Below are 25,134 nucleotides of genomic sequence, written 5' to 3' on the forward strand. Positions count from 1 at the left end.
TATTTAGAACATAAAGTAGTTGGCACAGAATTCAACCAGATAATCTACTGATGAGCAGCACTCTGACGCTGAAGTACTTAATCATTGCACTGCTTTGTTAAAGTGCTATTTAAGTTGAATAAATATTATAGAATAAATTGCTAAAATATTGCGAAAATACAATTTAATTTTTTCTTAATCTAAGAAAAAGCCACTTAAAAATCATACCTTATGGCTAATCAGAAAGTGTAATAGCTCACTCCAAGGATAATGAAATTTATATGAAATCCATAATTACACTGTACCTTGTTGGCTGTGAAGAACAGTATCAGACATGTGACATCTAAGATACTAGTGACATTCATTTGTTTTGTGTCCAGAATTCGTGAATCACTGCCACTCCTTAAAGTATAATAAAAACTCTTTTTCTGTGGGAAAAACAAACAGCAAAAAACTGTGCAGTAGAACATGGGAAGACCTGAGACTGAAAGGTTATCAGTATAGACATCAATTAATGCTGATGAACACATTTCTGACTATATAACATGGTGTCATGCCACATAAAGAGAATTGAAATATATGGATTTATTATTTCTTTGTATTGCAACTTACTAAATGTGCCTAAGTATTGAAATACTTATTCAGAATTACTGATTACTTTAGCGTGCTTATCATCTGGGTTCAAGGGCAATGATGATTAATTCTATCTTGCTTAGGCTGCTTCTACTTTATAATTGCAAAAATCCTCTGCTTTGGTACATCTGTAAGAAGATATCTGGCTTATAGTATTAGGATTCTCTCGGTCATAGCTAGGGGTTAGAATACATATTCATTTATTACAAAAGACTTCATGTCATTTTATTCTTCAAGTTATATCACCTTCCTACTCAGTTTTATCTTTCCTCTTTGATTTTCAACCTAATTTGCTTCCATTAAAAGAAAATAATAAAATGATAGTATATTTCTATGTTTCTTTGGCCATAGCAGTGTTATTAATGAACATTGTTTTCTGAAGAAAATGTCTTCTGTAAGGACAGGCTCTCACTTCGTATTATTCCATAAACAGAAACAAAAACAAAGCAACCTTTTTGGGTTGATTACTTTTTCTTATATATATTATTATTACTACTTGCAGCGTCAGTCTCCATAGAACCTTTCCAAATGACTTATAAAAAATTAAGTACACGATGTTCACTTCAGACTTCCCCTTATCTATCCCTTCCAATTATCTCATAATGGAGCAGAGTGCTACAGCTCATATTCTATTTATATCTGTCATTTGCTCTGCTCTTAGTTTGTTCCCAGCCTAAATCCAACTTGAAGGTCTTGGCTTGGGTGCCATTTGTTCTTTTTCATCTCCCGTCAACATTCAAACTGGTGCTTGTATTTTTATCAGTCGTAACATATGCTGTAAATATTTTTGTTGTTGTTACATTAGCTTTTTGCCACAACTTTATTTAGTTGCCATTTTTTACTCTTTACTTTTTACTCTAACATCGGGGTTACAACTTCATGTCTGGTTACAATTCCACTTTTCTGTTTATGGACAATTTGTTGTCTACCACTGTGGATGTGTCTTATGCAATTCTCAAGAAACTGAAATCACCCAAAGCTGAGAATTATCTCCTGTTCTTTTAAGATATTAAGGCTTTCTCCAGCTTGAGTAACTGTAGTATAAAATAGGATCTTTGTGACTATTTTATATATATATATAAAAATATATATATATATATTTAAACAAGGCACTCATAGAAGTTCATAAAGAGAAGAATAAGAAAATAAAGCACTGGGATATTTAAAAATCTGCTTCTTATCGTCATATATATTTGCCTTGTATTTTTATTATTAATTGTATTTGTATGAAATCCAGAGACCTTGAATCTAGGACCACTGTAGAAAAGCCCTGTAGGGAAACAGAAGAGCATATGACTCCCATTTCAAGAGGAGTGTGTCAGAAGTCAAGCAATTTGCAGAAAGTAGATGGAACACAGGACGAGAATGTCCTGATCAAATATAGATCAAACAATGAATTGTTCTGCATACTGAAATACCTCCTAATCCTGAAGGCATGCAAAAGACTGATACTTAAGAAGCACTTATAACGTTTGAAGACAAAGATGAAAATAGAATTACTGAAGGAAAAAGGCAACTTTACAGTAGTAACTGGAAAGCTGCTTCCCTCCAGACAGAAGCTTGGTAGCCTTCATGTAGTAGCTGTGTATTTGTGTAGATGGAGTAGGATGAGAGGGTTCAGCTCTTTGCTGTGAGTAGCTATTACTACTGCAGTAGTAGCATAATACGAAAAAGATAACCCATAAAACTCCTCCTGGGAATACCTTAGTTACGCATCCTCTTACTTGCACTTCTTTCACAGTTGTAACCATGAATGTAAAATGATCCATTTTGATTTTAAGAACCCTACAAACTTGAATAGGTAGCTATATCATGCTTTACTATTTTTTTCAGATGACTACAAATTCATACAGCTGAAACTGAACATTATAAGCTTTTTATCCTTTTAACAAGAGATAGAAGTTCTCATAATATTAATTTTTTACTGGGCATCTGCTCAGCTAAGCTTCTTTTAAAATCAAAGACTGCCTGGTTTGTTAATAGCAGATTAAACTGGTCTGATTGGTCAGTTATTTAACGGAGAGTAGTATGTGATAAGAGGAAAGGCATAAGAACAGAGCAAGTTAACACACTGAGTCTTGTTCTGAGATCATTCCAGTAGTTCTCTTTCCTGATTCTTCTCTCAATGAACTTACCCCATTCTCACGTGTATTTCCATATTCTCTTCATTTTGTTCTTACAACCAATATCGTTATTGAAACAGACCACAGGTTTTTACTAATGATTCTGTAAGTTGCCATGAACTGCAAACATGTATGTATTTTCCATATTATGAATACACGTTGTCTGCTTTCAGATTCAGATATCTGGAACTGATACTAGTAGACCTGGATGTGCAGTCCAAGCATAGTCTCATGGACTAGATAGCTCTTCATTGTCTGGGGTCTGGCAGCAGCCCTTTCTTTGTAGTACAAGCTGACATCAAAGGCCAATGCTCTGGTCTCTTCCCTTTCATAGCTGCTAATCTCTGCTCTGCAAATTGCAGAAGTAAGGAGATTAAGGTCCCACTTCGTTCTCTCAGTTTGAGCCCCACATTATGTAAAGTAGCTACCAACTACATTATAGTCTTGAGCAGCTGCTTCTATTTGCCACAGCTTTCTCTTGTGTTAATTGTAGTCTGTGCTTTCTATGAAACTATTGTTTCTCTTCCTTTTTTCTTAAGTTCACAATTGGAGAAATAGTTGGTCCTGTTATTTGGCCTTTGTGGACTACTACTGCAATAGTGGTTTAGACTGTCACACTTAAATTCACTTGCACTATATAGCACCTGTCAAATGTCATTTTTCTGAACATAACTATCTTAGCTCAGCAGCCCCACATGTTATTTATGTTACATCACTACATGGATTACACATGCATTTTCCTTCCACTTAGCATAAAATTCACCCTACCTTCCTTGTGATGAATAACTCTCGTGAATGAATTGACTAGTCAAAGCCCTGGAGAGCAGCATTGGCACTTACTCCACACTCAGCCTTTCCTGGAGAGGATTAGGAGGTGACAAACCAAACTGTGTTGACAGCTGGGGGTGGCAAGAGAATGTTGCAGGGATTAGGGATGAAAGGAGTAAGTGGCAATGGTGGTAACAAAGTGAAACTGAGCACTTTTCTCCTTTCCCATCTCCCAAGATGAAGAAACTGATGAAACATTCTACTTTTTTTTTTTTTTTTTTTTTTCCCTCTACATTTTTTTTCTCTTTTTCCTGAAGTAAACACACATGGGTTAATAATAGAGGAATCAAATGTGTATATATCACAGGAATACACAAGAGTGCATACATCTTCAGCCTGGAGAAGGGAAGGCTGTGGGGTAACCTCCCTGCAGTGTTTCAGACATGAAAGGAGCCTATATGCAGGAAGGGAGTCAACTCCTTGCAAGGGTAGATAATAGGAGGACAAGGGGAAATGGTTTTGAGTTGAAGGAGGGAAGATTTAGGTTCAACAGCAGGGGAAAGTTCTTTACTATGAGAGTGGTGAGGGGCTGGAACAGGCTGCCAAGAGAGGTTGTTGATGCCCCATCCCTGGGGGTGTTCAAGGCTAGGTTGGATGGGGCCCTGGGCAGCCTGGTCTAGTATTAAATGTTGAAGTTGGTGGACCTGCCTGTATTGGGGGTTGAAGCTTGATGGAGGTCCCTTTCAACCCACGCCATTCTATGAGTCTATGATTTAAGATCTGCATGTAATGCCATTTGGGGTTAAAATTAGTACGACTTTAATTTTGGTAAAGGTTTAAATATTTGAAGGTTATATTATCTCAAGCATTTCAGTGTTTAATTTTCCATGACCTTCCTGACAGTAAATTTATTTATTATCTGAAAATATAGTTTATACCTGGATTGTGTCTGCAGCATAAGCACATGTGAATTACAAAGTGTGTGCCAAACTTTCACTGACTGGAATGAGCTTTACCTGCAAGGTTTTTTTCTGTTGCAGACTGAAAATATTTATCTATATGGATATAAAACTATCTTCAGTGTGTTCAGATGCTTTTTTCTCATGGTTAGTAGTTATCCGCACTTCAGACATCTATTTGTTTTAAAGAAACAGGCTATATTTCATGCTTCATTTCTTCTCCAAATATTATTAGTATAGTCATTTTTTTTTGAGAAATAAAGCAATTTAGTTATGCCTAGTCTTATCTTGAAAGAAGCAATTTTAGAAGGAAAAAAAGAAAAATCAGGTCTCAGTGACATCAAATGGTTCAGACTGGTTAGAGACATCTATTTGGTGTCCAATTAGAAAAAAAAACTTGGATCTGAAGTGTGAAATACACTCACTTTTAGCTTAACACTTAGAAAGGGAAATCGGAAGATTTCCACATTTGAAGGACAAGTGCAGTGTTGTTTTCTGAAACTGCAGACTCTTGCAGTTTATCAGATGCTTCTTATAAGGCTTTCTTAGCATTTTCAGTGAAGATGGCCTTATTTATGCTGTTTTTACTTCAGAGCTCAGTGGGAAGCTGTTAAACAGCTAAGACTCATTATCATCTCCATGCAGTTATCTAGTAAGAAATTAAGACAACCAAGCTAAGGCAAAGGAATATAAGTAGAACATAGCTCCCAAAAGGTTGGACAGGGAAGACAGATCATTTCCCACTAAGACAATGTGATAGAAAAGGCAACTTAATCTCTTGCACAGTATCTGTAGTTTTATGCAGGGATAAACTTTAAGGCTACAAAAACTTAGAAAATTTCAGAAGTTTTTTTTATAATTGGGACAGAAAACCCAAATAATACTGAAAATGAAAACAAACCAAGACTGTTGTTCAGCTTGATGAAAGCATTTTGCTTGGAAAAATTCATTAGATTTTCTGCTTAAGTAGTGATAGAGGAAATCTAAAGCACAGTTATCATCTTGAACAAAGCAATTTTCAGAAGAAAAACAGGAATTTGTGATTTTGTCACGACAAGCTGATGTTTCTACCTTCAAATTCAGAATTCAATTTCTGAAATTTCTCTCCTTAAGGAATGTTAACCAGAGAGTAAGACAAAATACAAATCTGTAAGTTCTGCTATGAACACTGACTGCTGTAAGAAGTTTAAGACAATTTTTTTCCCATAATGTTATATTTCCTTTTGGGAAGTACAGCTAACACTACTGTATAATATACTATGCCTTGTATAAAAATGTAGGTTAACATATTGAGCACCCAACAATTCATTTACAGGAAGGCCTTCAACGTTTGTTTTTCTATCTTGCCATAGCATCAGTTTTTCCAGTAAATGCTCTTGGTTTTAATGGAAAATTAGAAAGCAGATCTAATGTAGTACAGTTAAAAAAGAATAAAAAAATCAGAAGCAGAAAAGTCACAGAAGTAATAAGAAAGCCAAATGTCAACAATAAAAAGCTGTGGAGTTATGTTAGAGAAGAATCAATAAATATGTTCTTTTGAATCTCATGCTGATCTCCAGACTTCCATGGAGTATGTTGTACAAATAAAATAGCAAGAAAATGCTTTTCATTTTGGGAGAAAAATATTAATGAAATACCTGAAGCAATAAGGGAAGTCTGGTGTGATAATTTTACAAGTTTTACAACTCAACTGTAAAATGATGGTACTGGGCATTGGGTCTGGTATAGGTAATTGGCAATGGATTTCTGATACCATATTACTAAGTCATACTTAAAGTTATGTTTTACACTTGGTCATGTGATGCTTTAAAAATGACAGATTGGGATTCACCCACAAGGTTTTTGTTCCTTTTTTTGGATTCTTTTTTTCTCTTGTGTATCCATCTGCTCTTTTTATCTTTTCCTTCTTGCTTCATTTTTGAATAGCTAAATCTTAATATCCTACTTTATAAGTAAAAATAAAACCAAGAAAAATGATCTGGTCTTTGAACATACCACGCACTAGTGGTTCTCAGCTTTGTTCTACTTGCTGCTTTAGAAAAGGTGTAGTTTTGAGAGATAAGAAAGAAAAATTTAATCATGAATCACCAGCTATCCTGTTGCCTTTCATAATAAAGTAACTTTCATAGCAAAGTAATAGCAGTCTCCAGCCATGGAGTTTTAACACGCAGCACTCTTATTCAGCACACTTTACAGTCATAGAAACTAATTTACCTGAGAACCACTAACATCTGTTCCTTTGATGTTACAGAGTGGTTGTAGACATCCCAGTGACATGGGAAAAGTCAAAGACCTGAGTGTCAAAATACCATGCAACAGCTTGAAATTCAGTATTCTACAGGTCTTGACAGTGAAATGAATAGATACAGGCAGTACCATACAAGACAGTATCACACACATTGTTCTGCAGAGCTCCTGAAAATATTCATTGGCTTATTCATAACAAACAGATAAAATCCCCTTTCAGAATACTCATCACCTTTAGTAATTTCACTCTTGTTGGAAGTATTCTTTAAGAAAATAAAGATCTTATTGAAAATGTGAGACTTTGTAAGCAGTGTTTTGCACATAGCTTCAGGAAAGATTTAGCTTTAAAAACCATATCCTAAGATGTCTAGAAAAGTCAGTCTCACACTTCAAGAATGGACTAAGAATAACTGTCTTTCCTAATAGTGGGAGTAAGCAAGCCCCCATTCTTCCCAGATGTTTTGGGTTGCTCTTCTTCAGAAAGGAGAGGAAAAAAAAAACAACTCAGAACTTCATTTGACCTGAGCAGCTGAGAACTTACAACTTACCAGAAACAAAAATAAGACCTTTCCAAGCTAAAAATCAGTAACAGAAAGTTACTGATCTAGTTGCTGTTTTTTTGGTTTTTTTTTTTTTTTACATGGGGTGATGAGGTAACATTTGACAAATAACTTGATGGATCACATTAATTCTGATGTTGTGATGGGGCTGAGGGAGGGCTGAGGGAAGGTGAGGAGAAAATCTGCAGTGGACGCTGGAATGAGCCCTGAAATCTCATTGGCCGCTTGGGCAGCAGATCTTTTGGATTTGGTACGTTTTAAAAGTACTCATCAGAGTGAGCAGGGTCAGGCCACTGCAAATAATTTACATTCATAGGCCTCTCTAGAAGTAATGCCTCCTTTTTATTTCCATGGAAACAGATACACAGAGCACAGTAGCACTGTTTGGTGGAGCAGGTTCTCTATTTTTCAACATGGCCACCACTGCTGAAACACACCACCCACTGCCTCACTGTGCTCACATCCACTGTTTCGATGTCAGTGGGTGCTGTTTATTCCAACTTGTAAAATTCTGTGATGGAATAAGTAGGCCAAGAAAGTACAAACATAATATGATGACTTTTCTGTGAAGCTCTAAACAAATCAGAGTACTCAGTATGTCTGAACTTGAAAAACTTCATAAAGGATAGCATCTACCAAAGACAGTCACCATTAATATACATGAGACATTTTCTAAAAGCTGTCTAAAAAAATAAATAAATCGATTTTGCACTGTAACAACTTCATTTTGAAGCAGCTATCTACACCATATTTGGTAAACTTTCAATTTTGAAATCTAACACAATTTCACATGTACTGGATTTGAAAATCCCAATTATAAAGAACTCTGTTTATACAAGTTTCTTCTTGCAGGAAAGGCAACATGGAATTTCCCTTCCCATAAAGAAAGATTTAAATTAATATATATAGTTTTCTTCAATTTGACTCCACTTGGACCAACCAGGTTCCAGTATCAGGAAACAGAAAACATAAAAATTTTCATCTCTTAGCAGGCACATAGTGAGAAAACCCACTCATACTTTCATTTCTGAAGGAATTACTTCTGCCACAGCTACTACTTTCTAACGTAAAAGAGAAAAGTTGTAAAACTGAGGATGCAAGGTGATAACGTAACTACAGTAAAACATGACTAAGGAGTTAGAGTTACATAATAAATAGCAATGACAAAAATGCAGTCATAGTTAAGAAACTAGTTCCAGTGATTTGCAGTCTTGAGAAAGAAGAATTTGCATTAGTGTTCTTCATGTGTTTTTGTGACAATATTTTGTATCATATTAAAATGTACTATTCAAATTACATCTTGACTGAATTAAAAGCACATAATATATAATTGTACTTTAGGTACTTTAAGATGTGATTGAAAGATTCCACTAACATCACTATCCTCTGATTTTCAAATAGAGAAGACCACTATTAAGGGTATAAAATTTTCAAAAGAAGCTTTAGAAAACCAACCACCTGTACATGCAAAAGCCAGCATTATGTTTTCAAGAGAAGCAAACAATTTCAGTTATTTGTGCTAGAGGTACATTTATTTTTATTTGTGCATTTTCAGTAAAGTCAGTAAAGCATTCGATCTGTTCTTTAACTCTCCGAATCAGGTTTTCATGGAACATTCCATTCCTACCACATAGAAAAAGTCAGAAACTATTGACTAGCTATGTACACAAGATCCAGTGTTCATTAAACATTTCTGTCTGTCATCAAGGGTGAGTATATTAATCCATCAGCTTGACTTACTTTTTGATCAGGGTGGACTGAACTATGACTGCCTTGGTACAGGGAGAAGAAAAACATCTTCAGTACAAACAAAGAACAAAACTAAAACTATTTGATAGGTCAGGTCATCCACATACACAGATAGTCAGCCTGTACTGTATGTTTCTCATTTCATCAACACCAGAACATCTGCTTCCACCCTTCCACTGCTTGAACCCAGATTCCAACTAGTGTTTCTGCTGCAACAGAACAATGTTTCATTTAAGTAGTACATTGTAATGAATTTCACTTACTTGAAACATCCTCATTACCAAGTTTGCCATGGGTCCAGAAAAGCTGCTACAAAGCTTTTCCCTCTTAATAAGAGGTAATCATAACAACACAAGTGAGGATCAGAATTTGTGTTCTATTCCAGAAATACTCATTTTCCAGCTTACAGTTTATGGCAGGAAAGACTCAAAAAAGTGCAAGCACTTGGGGTAAAAAAGATCACAACAATGACTGAAGAGCATTACCCCATAAAATTAAAAGGATAACATTGAAAAAAAGTACAGTATCCAAAGGTTCCTGTCCTCATCGCTACCTGTGGCTCCTTCAGCCATTTATTCTTAGTGAATAGCAAACTAAATGAGATACTCTCTGTCCAGTAGCTAGAATATGATGGACTTGTATGGTGATTGTTTATGTGATAATGCATTTCCTGCAAATGTAGAAGGCTAGCATAGTTTTTAGTGAATTTCAAAAATAATCAGAGGAAGAAGGAAGAACTGAGCCATAGGAGTGGTGTTAGCAGCATTTGTAATACATTTTGCCATGGAAACGACTGCAGTGTGGAATTCCAGTCTGCTGTCAGCACTGGTTGCTAAGGGAAGCAAGGCAGAAGCAGACAGCTGCTAGGGGGCTATCAGAGCAGTCCTTAGCAGCAGTGATAGAAGTCTGATTAGCTCCCACATCCTCTTTCCTCACTATCATTAATTCACAGCTTTCTGTTAACATGTAGTTCTTCCATTGTAAGTGATGACTATAATTTTCTTACCTAAAGTCTGAGATTAGTGTAAAACATGTAAACAAAGATCACCAATACTGTACTCATTTTAAATAACATCCCTCACTTCAGTAGCTTATGCCACATTGTTTACCTACTGAAATATATCCCTGAAAATTACACATATATATTTATCATGTTGCAGCTGCCAAATCACAAGGAATGTTTTCCACTAAAACTGTCACTAATGCAATGACAGTAAATACCCTGGGAACTGTTCCATACAAACACAAAGAACAACTTCTTTACTGTTTGCATGACAAAGCACTGGAACAGGCTGCTTAGAGAGGCTGTGGAGTCTCCTTCTTCAGAGATATTTATGATCCATCGGGATGCCTTCCTAGACAACCTACTATAGAGAACCTGATTTATCAGGGGGGTTGGACTCTACAGTCCCAATAGGTCCCTTCCAACACCTACAATTCTGTGATTCTGTGAAAAGAACTGAAGCAGAACTCAGGCCCTCACAAATCTGCTCACCTCATGATTAACCACTGGGCATGTTTACTTAACTTTCCTTAATCTTACCAATAATTTAAGCCGTACTTCTGCTAATGCAAAGAACTCCAGCTGTCTTGAACAGCACAACATTCTGTGTTTAACCTCAATCAAAGCTCAGACACAGGCTGTTAATTGATGGGCTTTTCTTCTAGACTGGTGGGAATTTCCCTATGAGCCTAAACTCTACTAAATATGCACTTGTGGCTACTCTTCATTTAAAAAGAGGAAGACAGATGCATTCCTTCCCTTTATTACCAAAAGTTTAAAGATCTTATCTCAAAAGAAGCAGAGCCAGGTAGGGCAGGAAAGCTAGCATATGATAGCATTTACTCTTAAGTCCATCAAACATTTAATTGCACAGAATTTAAAAATCCTCTAAGCTACAGAATACTTACCTTCTACCATGCTTTGAATGGGAAGCAGTTTAATTCCCTACTTACTTTCATGCTGTCCCTTTAGAAGTAGTAATGGAGGCTCCCAAATCAAGTACTGACTTCTCAGAAAGGAACAGAAATTGTGCTGGGGTAAAGTGAATGAGGATTAATTACTGGATAAGTAAGATTGGTGAGAGAAGTTCATTTAGTCAAACATAGCAAGGACTTCTGTGAAAATACAGCTAATGCTAATGTTAGGGTAGGCAGTGCAGCTCCAAAATTGCTTAAGTTTTTCTGTATGATTAGTGTATTTCATAATGTTGTTCTTTTCCTTTGTAGTTTAACCACTGTTGCATGAGTGGTGCTCAGAATGAACTGAGGGACAGAGATATGAAAGAGGTCTGGGCAAGTTGTGTGGAAGGGAGGAAAAGTCATTGAAAGTCATTGTTTTAGTAGCATAAATAGGAAGGGGAGCTGTTTTCTGTACAGTGCTGGATGATGGCAATATAATTTTGCTCTCTTATACTGTGACAAAAAATGAAGTTCAGAGAGTGGTTTGTTTGGGGCAGGAGTATTTGATTAAAGGTGAAGACTCAGATATGAAAGCTTAACAAATACATGAATAAGATAGGAAAAAATCATTACAATGCTAACTTTACAGAAATAGTTAAATTGAGATGGAAGATTTAACTTGAACATCAGTGAAATCATCCTAACCAAGATGCAAATATGAAAGTAATCTTGCAGTGAAAATTTAAAAACACAGAAGCTTCCAGTTTTTCCAGTGCAGAGTACCCAGGTATTATGAAAATGATCTGGATGTAAAGGGGATAAATTATGTATGTATCTAACTGTAGGTTTTTTAATGTTAAGTCATTCAAATCTGAGTGAACCTTTGGCTGAACAGTAAATGTTCCTCCAGTCATAAAGAAAGAACAGATTAGGGAAAGCTATTTTTTAAAGATGATAATTTATTGTCTTCCTTATTCAATTCTAATCCTTCTTTTTATATTTCAGGGTGCAAGTTGAATTCTATATGAATGAAAACACATTTAAAGAGAGACTAAAACTCTTCTTCATCAAAAACCAAAGATCAAGTAAGCAGCTGGATTAATTTCTATTAAGCATAATACTAATACTTTGGTTAGAATCTAATTCCATTGATGGCAACAGCAAAGGTATTAATTTTCTTCTCAGCAGTTTTTTGTTTTTTTTTTTTTTCCCTACCCCACAGGAGTCAGTTTTACATTATTTCTATAACACTCAAGAAGTATTTAAAATAAAAATATGTTCTTGTTTTACGGTAATGATCATAATCTCCATGGTAATGTCAGCTTTATCAGTGATTGTTGCTTGACTTCTAAGAAAGCAAAACACCTCAAAGATGATTTTGTTTGAGTACAAAAACAAAAACCAGGTGCTTTTGCATTACCGTTTAATTGTATTGAATACTCCTAAGCATCAAACTTTGTACAAAAACAAAAAAAGAGTGATTTGGTAAGGAAACTAATAGAGAATTTATAACAAATTCCCAGTCTTCATGAATATAGTAACTTTATATTCCAATTTAGCAGTGTATTTTCATTGATGTATGCATTTAAATTCATAAGCCATCACAGAAGACGATTATATGGAGAATCCAAGACATTTGTGTTTACATACATTCAGGAAGCTGATCCAAGAGCATTCATATAGTGTATAGTGGAGTAAGAGACAAGACAGAAAAGCATACTGAACTAGAAAGGGCTATTATTCCTGGCTAGAAAAACAACCTTGGAAGCTGTAAGCAGTAAATAAATAATAAGTCCAAACTCATTAGAAAACTCTTCTCACGGTTATGATAGAAAAGTTATGGATACATACTTGCTTGAGATAAAAGTAGGAATTCTTTACCTCTACTTAGATCTTAACAAAAAATGAAAACAAAAGCCTTTTTACAAATCCATATTTTGATGGAAGAACTGAAGGCCATACATTTAAAAACAGGTATATTTATCATAAGCAGCACAAAAGTAAAACGTGAAGATAGTTAACTGCTATGAATTTGTGGCCATTACTTTGCTGAACACTTAAATTCTGGCTAGCTGTGTTAAGAGAATTGTTACTATACTGGGACATCTTTGCTCAATTGGGAACATGAGGTTAAGGAATGTTATGGAAACTTATTTAAAATAAGGAGTGGGAAGCAACTGTTGATTGATCCTATTGGGGATTATGTTAGGTATCATGGAACCAATGAAAAAAGATTTGGCCCTTTAGATCTTAGGTTTCAATGAGAACATTGAAAACCTTCCTTCACATACTGTGTATCTATTTCCTGTCACTACTGATTCTACTGCATTATTTTCTCAAGTTTTCAGGCAGTACTATATCAATTTACAGATGTTCGGCAAAGTTTTCATGAGTGCAAAACTTCACAAGTAGGCTTAGAATGTCAGAGAGTGAGAAGTAGTACCCATGCTCCAGTGCTATTAGTCCAGAATTTATATGATTTTTTTTTAATAGAATACCAATCTAATTAGACCAGAAACAGGCATGAAATATCAACTGCCTCATTCATTATTCCAGTTCTGAACACGTTTTTATGAACTAGTAAAATAAGGCCATCTACATCTGATTTCAGCTTAGCTACCACTCAACCTTCTGTAAACAAGTTTATAATAAAATTAAAACAGTACACAAAGGACTTTTTAAAAAGGTGTCAGAGAGCTACAAATAAATAAATAAAATACATTTTTATGGCTTGCTAATACTTGCCAAGATCACACACAGCTTAAAATAAGTCTCAAAGGAAAAAATAAGTGAATTTTCAATTCAGTGGAGACAGTATAAAACAGATAACTGTCATCAAGATATGAATTATTAACAATGTATTTTCATTTAACTCCTAGAGCCAACTGCTACTTAGATGACTTTGCTAAAAGCCAGCAGTGTTAGAGATTTATTAGGAAATAAAAATGGAAGATGATAGTAAAAATCTTCAGCTGCTGTCTCTGTCACCCCTGCTTTGATGTAGATCAGATCTCCAGATTGGAGAATTATCTCTGAAAATGCTTGTAAGGGGAGTATTAAGAAGTTATAAAATAAGAAAAAAAAATAATAATTAAAACTTCAGTTGCATTATACCTGATCACTACCAGTTCTATTACATTATACTTGAAATTACTGGTAAAAAAGATAGCAGATACCTGTTCAAATGTTCATGTTTCATTCTCAGCTTGAGAACTTCAGAAAACAAACAGATTTTTAACTGTTATTGCCAACTTCTTCTTTTGAAGAAGGCAACACATGTAGCATCATGCTTACAGGGACAAGGTAGAATTATAATCTCATTAAACTATTCATAACAGTGTATGATTGATGTAGCTGAATACAAGTTTCAAGCATCAATATCAAAGCAGAGATATTATGTGTAAATGACCCTGCTACTTGAACAATCTGTCTGTGAATGGAAAAAAGGAAAAAGAAATTAAATCAAGCAGTTTATGTAAAGTAGGGGACCAAAATAGTCAACCAACAAACAGAAGTATGAAATACTTGCTTTGTAAGAAAGTAATAAATGAAAAACTATTTTAAATCCTAGCCTTCTGGTGACTGCCTCCTCCTCCTCTGATGTGAAATCTTAGATCTCCATAACAGTAGAACAAATGTGTTTCTTCCAGCTCATGGATGATGTCCCTATCTATGAACCTACAGAATATTTTGACCAGCAAATATTTACTTACATTAATTATTATAGCTATGGCAGGAGGGACCAAATGCACTCCCTGTGTCAGGACATATCCAGAAGTTGAAGCAGAAGCTACACTTGAAGTCTGTTTTACATTACTTTTGTAATGCCTGAACCACTCTTGTATGATATACAGGTCCTGCTGTCTGCCCTGTCCATGTAACCCAGACTACCACATATGTTCTATGTCAGTGCCTACAGGCCTTCCACAAATGTACATAAGGAGTGAAAACCCTGCCTCATACTATGGAAAGCAGCCCAGTTGGGATATCCAGAACCTGGAGCACTTTCAAGTATATTATGGAAGAGATCTGGAGAATTTTAATATTGAATATGTAAGCAGATTTCAATCATTCAAGATCAGGACTTTAGAGTTAAGATTTAAGGCAGCAGCCAGGAGCATGGGTGCCACATACTGATTTGTTTTTGAAATCATAAAAGCAGTATTTTCTTTTGGAATTCAGACCAGCAATAAATTCAAATGATTATTAAAATTTGGCCCATTATCAATACAGAAAAGAATTATCTAACATCAAGATAAACATTTACAGAGTTAAAGAACAGAAAAAACAAGTGATGAACTTTAAATAACACAAAATGGATAGGGAAAGGAATTCCACCTGTTTTTTTGTTGTCTTCCTTTGTTTTCAGGTTATCTGCTCTTTTTCTAATGGCTTGACTGTTACAGTAACCATTCAGAAGTCTTCTGGAAAAGCATTAGCACAGACAAAGAATTTGTATCTTCTTCACCAACAGTTCAAACATGTATAGTATCACAGAATCATAGAATCACCAAGGTTAGAAAAGACCTAAAAGATCATCCAGTCCAACCATTCACCTATTACCAATAGCTCCCACTAAACCATGTCCCTCAACACAACATCCAGTCATTCCTTGAATACCCCCAGAGTTAGTACAAGATTATAGCACAACTGGGAAAAAAATGAAGTAATTTTGGTCAAATAATAGCATAGCAACAACACAGTAACAGCTGTGTGACTTCTCATGGCCAAGACCCAAACACAGGATTTTAACCCTTAGCTTACAGACAATGAAATGCTGTAGAAGTTCACCCAGTCCTTGTGTGATAACTGGAGCTTCACAGGGCATGTTTCTGCACAGATTTGAGTATGCTTGATGAGACTGCTGCTCTATAGTTCTATTGAGTTCAGCAGGTTTGATACCATATTTACAATTCAAAAATAAAATATACTCAGTGCAAAGGAAATCAGACCTATGTGAGACCCAGTCAGTAATGTTCTGCTTTGGACTGAAAGCCTCTCAGCTCTATAGAATTGGACTCCTGGTTCACATGACTGAAAAAAAAAAAAAAAAGTGCTTAAGGTTGCCTTCCCTCATTAATTTTAAGACTAATAACAAGACTGAGGATTTAAATGCTAATCCTCTGACTCCAAAACTTCATTAAAATACAATTAAGTTTTGTTGCAGTAGACAATGACTCCTATTAGCACTGAATTAAAATGCCTGTGTGATAGAACCAACTGTCCACCTGGGTTCCATTGGAGGAATCCTGTCTCTGTGCAGTAGACCTATAGTTTGCAAGACATACTGTAATATTCTGTGATAGTATTGAGTATTTGAGACCTGTTAAATAGAATATTTTGGTATTCATATGGTCCATAGAAGAAGCTGCTGAATCAGTTCAAGTTGTGCATTTAGCATGACTTTCAGATATCCTGATTCTTGGATTCCTAGTTATGCAACTTTAACATTAAATATCTACAGTTCAATTTTTTTATGTTAGTATGAGAAACTACTACATGAAGCCTGATATTAATATCAGATATTAATATTTAAATAATTGCCATTGGATATCCTCTGCCTGTGGTTGAAAGTATGTCTTCCTCATGCTACTATATCTTGCATCTCAAACACTGTATGTCATTCTGGTTCCATCCTCTGCCTGTGGTTGAAAGTATGTCTTCTTCATACTACTATATCTCAAACACTGTATGTCATTCTGGTTCCCCTTTTGAGAAGAAATTTGTAAAACTAAAAAAGCTGCAGGCCTCAGAAACAACAGATTGTATTGAATAGCCTTCAAGCAAAACAACTGCCTAGATCTCCCCTTTAAAAGGGACCAAATCTTAAGCCAGAGGTTTCTGGATGTTGGAAAAATGTATTTTCTGTGCATCTGACAGGGATACTCATATATGCTTCTGCCAAAGGGAAATGTCAGGTACCTTTGCTCTGTTGTATCATATCTATTTTAGTTCCTTTTAGTTTTATCTTAAAAGTGAATGAAACTATAAAGAGTCTTTCTCTTCCTTTTAAAATAGGTCTGAGAATACGGTTATTCAATTTTTCGCTTAAGCTACTAAGCTGTTTCTTATACATAATTCGTGTGCTTCTGGATGACCCTACACAAGGACATGGATGGTAATATTTATTCTGTTACTTGTTCTTTCAAAGCATTGTTAAGCATATATAAAATAAATTAGGTTTATGAAGAACTGAATAAGGAACAATATTTTGGTGGGAACTATGAAGTTCTTCCCAGGAAATAAATTTACCACACAAGGATTCTGTATTTTGTGGTTACAAAACGTAGGAAAGGAGCTATGCAGAATTAGTTTCCACATCAGCTGGGATGGTTCAGAACTGTTAATGATCACTATTTTTTCTCTTGTACTCTTGTAAATGAAATAGCTCTAAGTAGCATAGATAGCAGCTTTTTTTTTTTTTTTTTTTTTTTTTTTTTTTCTGATGCATCAGCTGACAGAACAGATACACACCAGTATTAATTTGTTGGAAGTTTAACTCTCCTGCCAGAAAATTATGTTGCTATGCAGTAGTTAGTTCTCAGGCAGCTAAATGCAAAGTTTTTTCAATATAATTTGGAAAGAAGAAGTGTCTTGTGTATAGTTCTGACTTAACCATGCCACAGATATTCAAATATTAGCTGTCTTACTTAAGATTCTAGATTCTGGACACAATCAGACAAATACATGAAACTGAGCTTTCACACAAATGATGCTGATGATAACTTTCTAGGCCTCTGAATTCCCTAAACACTTAAAAGAGGAGGAGACCAAAAGTACATTTTTCTGATGTACAATCAATCATCAATTTTTGAAAAAATATTTACAATTTATGCAATCCTTTGTTCCAATTGTATTTATATCATAGAAATACTGAATATTATCAATGATGATAACAAACACCATTTTCAGTTAATTACTTGCTTTCACTTGATTTGCTTCTGTTGGCCTTAAGTACTGAATGAACCAAAGCATGGCTGCAAACACTAAGCTCAGGGTGACAGAAATAGCAGTCTTCATACAATGCTAGGCACGGGAGTAAGTATGAATTCTAATTTGCAGATTTGAAGATTGATTAAAATTGATTAAAACTACATAGGGTAATGCTCTAGAAAAGCTCACGCATAGGATTTCAAGAATCAACTCCAAAGCAAAGCAAGTTAAAGAAAAATAGACTATCCTCTGCAGTATGAGAGTGGGATGTGTGAATAGGAAGTACAGAAAATTGGTTTGAGAATCTTTTGTCAAAATTTGTTGTAAGAAATCAGAACATCTGAAAAAAAGACAGGAAAAAATTTCCCTTGAAAAGCAAGAACTGCAAAAAACCTCTATTTTTTGACTCCACATGTATCCCTAAATGTCTCTTCAAGGAGAAGGAGTGTGTAGAGTGGAAACAAGTAGCAGTATTCAAAACCAAAGTGCTGATAGAGAAAAATTTACCATGAAATTTAGACACAGCACCACAGCAACTCAGGGACTTGAAAATGTCTTGATGCACAGCCCTCTTTGGCTTTCCAGACAGCCTAGTTCTTTTCTCCTGCTTAGAGGTTAGATTCTTCTCAGATTGCCTTTCTATTGCAAACCAAAAGCCATGAAAGTATGTGTCCTTTTACTTCTTTTATCACATTAAGAAGACCTACCACAATAGATGTTAATTCTGCTGAAACTCAATGTTCCATCCAAAAAATACCAGTACTTTTGCAATCAGCTTTTTTACAAGCATTTTATACTGAGTTAAGAAAAATAAAAAAGTATTTAAAACCAGTTATTGTTTCCTCTGTGAATCTGAAAAGCAGAAAGCAGTCATGCTCCCTAATAATAGTTTCATTCTACATACCCCAAAATATATCTTAACTCAGTTCTGGCCATCTTTTCAATCACAAAACAAATGCCAAGCAGCTGAGTTGTACAGCAACTTGCTATCATTAACAGTAAAGTGCCTTTAAATGACTTTATGATAGTGTGCCTGGACCCTGCTGTATAAAGGGTATGAATTTTACATGAAGAATACTGTCTTTATATGAAAAAAGAGAAGTACAGGACACTTGAGTAGTTCAATGAGAAAAACTGATGCTTGTCAGTACCTGATGGACACAGCTGCCTGTCACATACATATGCATATATGTACACCCTTAAACCGTTTCACTGAAAACGAGTTTGCCAAAACTGAGTTTTAATGTTTTCAATAGATTGCAGCAATCAAATAGGGACCAGGCCAATGAAAAATTGCAAAGATTGCAGTGGCTTCCTTCAACAGCCAATAATAATCTGGATAAAGTCCTGCTGTTTTTTCTTGTGAGAAATTGAACAATTTAGTCAATTGTCCTCTCTCAAGATGTTGTTTCAGAACATCTTATCATTGTGATGTTGTAAGATGTAGCAACTGATAAAAATTGATCTGATCTTTAGAGAGAAATCTCATAGTATTAATCAAGTTGCTTTTCTTAATAGTTTGACTAGGAACAAAAAAAGCAAATTTTCATAAAATCACTATGAAGGATTTTAAAGCTGATGTTATTTGCACTCCACAATGAGTAGCATTGTTTTCAGATTTGAAAAGACATGTAATCTGAAATGTGAGAGTTTTTTGAATGTTAAGACATTGAGAAGCATGAATAGGGAATAAAACTTTGTTATACCCTGTATATTACACCCTTATAATATGCCCCGTAACAGTACAGAACAGCTGTACTAATTTGCATTCAGTTTTCCACAAATACAACTTAAAAAAATAAATCTCAAATCCAAGCACTGAAAGAGATATGTAGTTTGATAAATGTAGCTACAGAAGGGATACTGCAAGAAGTGAAACAATGATATTTCTGGTTTTGAATAAATAATGCACTTGGTATTGAAGTTTGAAGCATGATTGCATAACAAAATATAATTGGACTTCATGAATCCAATTTAAAGTAATGCAATTTTCTAGTGGAAAAAAACCCATAGTTCAGATGTTTTTTGTGGCTAATGAGTTTTGGACATGAAAAAACTGTTTATATCATTTTGTCCTAAGAACTGCAGTGAGCTCCAATGAGTATATTTGACAGCAATGGTATAACTGAGTATATGGAGTGGCTTAGAACAACAGCACTTCTGCTACTGTCAAGAGTATTTTGATAGTTTTGTATTCATATGCAGAGATCTTTTTGCATTTTGCAGTCCTTTCCTCATATGTTTGTTCCTTGTTCCTTCTAAACATTTAATAATTTACTGGCTAGAGAGTTTGCCTTTTCTGTATAGCCATCCATTGTATTGTGCTGTGGGACATTTAATAGACTGGATAGTTCTGTTAATGTATAAAGTTTGGCTGAGTTCAGCTTTTGAAAGTATTCTTTGAGTTGTTTTTTATTTTCCACATCAGACCACGTTTGAAAGTAAATCCTTATAAAATGTAACCTGAAGTGCTTTACATTACTTTTCTATGGATACAGAACACACCCAGAACTACATTCAAAAAACTATTTTACTGTTAAAAATGTTTATATTCATCATCTAGTGTTTCAAGCTACTGCATGAATTATATAAAATGTTTTGGTTAACAGTCTAATATCCCTTTTCCCTGTATGCTTTTATGATTGTGTTTCCATGTGCATTTGCTAATGAAAATGGACTTTGCATCGATGTGATGACAACTATCAGTAAGGAATTAAACCGGGATTGTTACAACCAAAATTACACGCCCGGAACAATTGATTGGTGAGTTCCTTATTTAAAAAAGCAAACCAAAAATCCACACGATTGTGTGAGGGAGGCTGGGTCAGGAAGACAAATCAACTCTGTCTGGAATGGGGATACATTAATATATCATGATAACAGTTCTATAACTCTCCATCAGTTACTTTGATCTTCATTAATATTCAAAACCGCCTTTAAAATTCTAATTATTCCTCTGACTATGTAACAGACTTGCTGGATTGCATGCTGCTCTAAGATCTGAAAACAAAAAACCAGACACCCTTATATAGAAAACAATTCTGACTAGCAGTAATCTAGTAATCTACGGGGGTGGGGGGGTATCAGATTCTAGTAGCACTCTATCAAGTATTGTTGGGTTTAGTAAATACTAAAACAACATGGTATTTTCCCAAGATACATTGTTCTTATTATGTAGATGCCATTTATATCATTACACAGAAAAAAACAAAACAAAACAAAAAAAATCAAAGAAAAAACCTGCTACTAATAATGGTTCCTCTGCATCTCTAGAATCCAAACTGCAAACTGCTTTGTTCTTCCTAGAATCATGGGGGATGATCTAGCAGCCAATGAAGCCAATAAGACATGTTGATGTCACCAGGTGTTCGATTACTCCCATGTGAATTTAGTAATTGGCTCAAAACTAGAAAGAAAAATTGCTAGTATTCAGTAGATAGCTACTGATTTTAAATCTTTATTACATATATTTTAAATATAAAGCTGCTGTAATTTCCATTGATATGTACATTTTTTTTCTGTTTTTTCTTTTTTCTCTTAATTTATTTAAATTCCATATTTCTTCTTATGTTGCAATGAACAGGTCTCCTATTATTTGGGTGAATCGAAGTTTGCCTTTATGGGGATTACAGGTAATAAGTAAATGGCCAATTTAACTACCTACACTATTGATTTATAGCGTTTTGTTGATGTTAAATGATATATGGAAAAGTTAAGGAAATCTACTTGATTACCAAATGCAACAAAACCATAAAAGAAAGATAAGCTGATCTCAGCAACCTAGTTTAAATCGTATGCATTTATCATATATTTATAAAGTATGAAATGTTGTAGGAAAATATTGTAGAATTAGGGCAGCCTTTTCTTGTAGAAGTATCAAGCTTTGCTGAGTAGTTTAGCTGTAAATATTTCCTATATTGATGAGTTTAAATTTCATAATTTCTTTTGACTAGTATTTTTTTTTACTTGTACTGCCTGGGCATTCATGTAAAATCCATTAAAATGTTCTTGGTAACTAACCAGATAACTAAAAAAACCAGGACTTTCAAAGTACTTAATGTCTCTTAAAATTGAGCTACTAGTTATTAATAATTACATCACGTATGGAATATATAAAATGCTATTTCCCATTCTTTGCATTTTCTCCAAAACTTAAGAATCATTTGAGGGAATTCTCCCTATGAAGTCTATCCTTTTCCACTAAGAATTCAGTAAGCTTCTGAAGTGTCTGTACCATTATATTTTTGCACCATGTGTCATACGATGCTATTACAATTGTTTGTTTGTTCCTCTATGCATTATACTGTTCTACTAAATGGAGAAATCCTCAACAAAAATACCTTTCAATACCTTGCCAAATATACAAAATTTGAATAAAGTTTGACATAGAGATTCACATCGCTTTATTCAACTGCATGTAAAAATACCGTGAGTTTTAATTAGTTATGATTAGACACTTATTCTAATAGTTGAATCAGTTTTATAACTTTTTTAGAAAACGGTGTTAATGCTCATATTTTTTTTTGTCTCTTCACTTAAGGTTTCAGTGGCTTTAATAAGTCTCTTTGAAACACTATTACTGAGTTATCTTAGCTACAAGGTAAGTTCTTTTAGTAAGTTTTAGTAAGTTTTTTGCCTGACTTGTATCTACACTGTATCCAAATCTGTACCATGTGCTGCTTTTTTCATTCGGTACAGCATCTCTAATGTGCCTTTTCTGGGATGCAGCACTTAACAAGACAGATGTTAAGAAAGTGTCCGTTTTTCTGAAATATTCCTTACAATACTATTGGTACACATTCTAGCAGTATATTATTTTCACTTTATTATTCCAACAAGAAAAATTTGGCTTACAGTCTCACAATTTCAGTTCTCTTTATGGGGCTGGTTATCACATAAAATATTACAGATTATTCAAGTATGTCTAACTCCCACCAATTATGATTACATAGAAGTTAATAATTCCTGTCTTATAGGTACAATGGCATCCAGATATAAAGGGAGAAAATTAGAAATAGAGAAAGAATGGTATTTACAGGGCAGATTGGATTTAATTTTCAGTTACTGTATCAGATGGTTATTTTAATGGGAAACATTAATGTATAACTGCAGCTGAAAATATGATGATGCTGTACTGGTAAATCATTGCAATACTATGTAGGCTGCATTGTTGTTCCACTACCTATGATGGACTACTGATATACAGTTAGTATACCTGTAAGACACTCAATTTTAATTGCCTTCTTTTTTAAATTTATGTCTTCAACCAAACATCTAATTACTGTAGTTACTGCTCAGATGTGGAAAAAAACCAATATGTTTCCCATTCCATAGCTAGTGGTAAGCTTCAATTCATCAAGACCTCTAATTTTTTGTAAGCAAAATCAAGTTCCAAAATGCAGGCCCTGAAATGTATTGAAGTGTTTCTGGCAGAAATACAGAATTTTGAGCTTGTATATTCTGACATGAAATTTTATAAGAAGTACAAACAGAGCAGCTCATTATTCATACCAAATGTTAATATAAACCATAGGGCAGTCAGCTGGGCATAAGGATAATCACAACAGTTGATTCAATATAAAATTTTCTGAGTAGGGCATGTCCTTTGCATACATATCTCTACAGTTCTTATACTACAGTGGAACTTTGTCTCTAGTTTTTAAGACAATCTTGAATAAGTATTAAAGTGAGAAAAACCTTAACACAACCAAAAGCTAAAGTATTTAGATTTAGAGATTTAGAGGAGTCAAAGAAAGGAAACAAACAACAGCAGGAAAACAGCTGCAGACAGAACTTGCCAGCAGGTTGGGCTGTGTGATGATTCCATTTAAAACTAGACTTATTAGGCATAAATTTGTTAGGAAAGGAGCCTTATCTCCTTATCTCTGCGTAAGTGTGCATGCAAAAATAAAAGTAAATCAACGCTGGAAGAACAATAAATAACAAATGATCTCTATGTAGGATTCCAAGGTACCTAAAAATGCAATAGGAGGAAACAGAAATGTATTACTCTTTGAAAAAATTAGAAACTTAATTTAATGAAGCTCTTCATTAGCTGACAGAATGAGTTGACTAGTTAATGCAATTAGAATTTTCTTTGCTGTCTCACTAAATAGGTCACAGTACGGAAACATGTGGTCATATAGATGTAGGGATCAGTTGTAGTAAAAATACAGATTTAAATAGTATACATGTGAGGTAAATTATAATAAGCAGAAAAAATAGTTAGGCCAGAGTATCCTGTATTCTGTGTTCACATTTTTACATGTGTTTAAATCTGTAAGACAAATAATTTTCCTTAAATTCAATTATTTAGAGAGATTCTGTATGTGCCATTTGAATATTGCATATGTTCCTTATCAGATGCATAGGTAAGCCTACTGTGACATGCTTTTTATTTTTTTTGCCATTTTCTCTGAAGGGAAATATCTGGGAACAAATTCTACGAATACCCTTCCTACTGGAAATAATAAATGCTGTCCCTTTCATCATTACGGTAAACCTGTTTGAATTATACATATTACATTTTTATATTTGCACCAACACTCTTCATTGAAGTGAAAGTGAGTTCTGTGTGGATGAAAGAATTGTGCTCATGGGAACTGAAATTAGACCCCAAAAGGCAAAAGACCCCACCAAAACCAACCAACAGAACCCTAACTCGAATTACAACACAATCAATAAAATAAAACAGCCAGACATAAAAATCAAAGGATCTCTATTGTCTGCATTGAGAAACTGATTGTGCTTTATCATTTTGTCTTATATGCAGTTCATCAAAAAGGAAGCAAAAATACTATTTAAAGCTTTACATAGAAACACATTAAGATACACTTTTCCTGAGTACTTCATTGCTGCTATTTTCTTGAATTGAAAACTTTAAATAAATTTGTTTGTTTTTCCTTCAGATTTTCTGGCCAGTCCTAAGAAACCTGTTTATTCCTGTTTTTTTAAACTGTTGGCTTGCAAAGCATGCTTTGGAGAATATGATTGTAAGTAAGACTAAGAAAAGAACTCATTTGCATTTTCTATTTTTTAAATATATTAATTTAACTGGGATTTTGGCATTGCAGAGCTCTGTCCAACTTTTCTAGCAAGCTAACCAGATCTGTAGTTATACTACACAAATGATCAAGCATTACTAAAGCTGCTTTCTCCATCAAAATTAGAAAAAAAAATATATATATAAAGTGAAATCTCAAATTAGTATAAATGCAGTGCCCATTAGGATGTTAGAATGGCTAATTCTTTAGCTACTTATGCATTCACATACGAGTATAG

At 34.5% G+C, this 25,134-nt stretch overlaps 1 protein-coding gene across 8 annotated transcripts in view; it reads left to right on the top strand.

The window, feature by feature from the left end:
* KCNT2 (potassium sodium-activated channel subfamily T member 2) overlaps window positions 1–25,134 on the top strand; it is a 107,092-nt gene that overhangs the window by 10,513 nt on the left and 71,445 nt on the right. For all 8 annotated transcript variants that reach the window (XR_014932655.1, XR_014932656.1, XM_085511140.1 and 5 more), the window contains exons 2-8: window positions 11,926–12,005; window positions 16,939–17,038; window positions 20,560–20,616; window positions 21,437–21,485; window positions 22,394–22,453; window positions 24,275–24,349; window positions 24,762–24,845. Coding sequence is in view for 5 of the 8 variants with exons in the window: in XM_085511140.1 (XP_085367266.1) it covers window positions 11,926–12,005; window positions 16,939–17,038; window positions 20,560–20,616; window positions 21,437–21,485; window positions 22,394–22,453; window positions 24,275–24,349; window positions 24,762–24,845 (505 nt within the window). In the remaining 3 variants the exon portion in view is untranslated. The remainder of the gene's footprint in view (window positions 1–11,925; window positions 12,006–16,938; window positions 17,039–20,559; window positions 20,617–21,436; window positions 21,486–22,393; window positions 22,454–24,274; window positions 24,350–24,761; window positions 24,846–25,134) is intronic.

Source organism: Coturnix japonica, chromosome 11, assembly GCF_054131305.1.
Source record: "Coturnix japonica strain WE chromosome 11, WE-NBRP24, whole genome shotgun sequence".
Taxonomy (NCBI): Eukaryota; Metazoa; Chordata; class Aves; order Galliformes; family Phasianidae; genus Coturnix; species Coturnix japonica.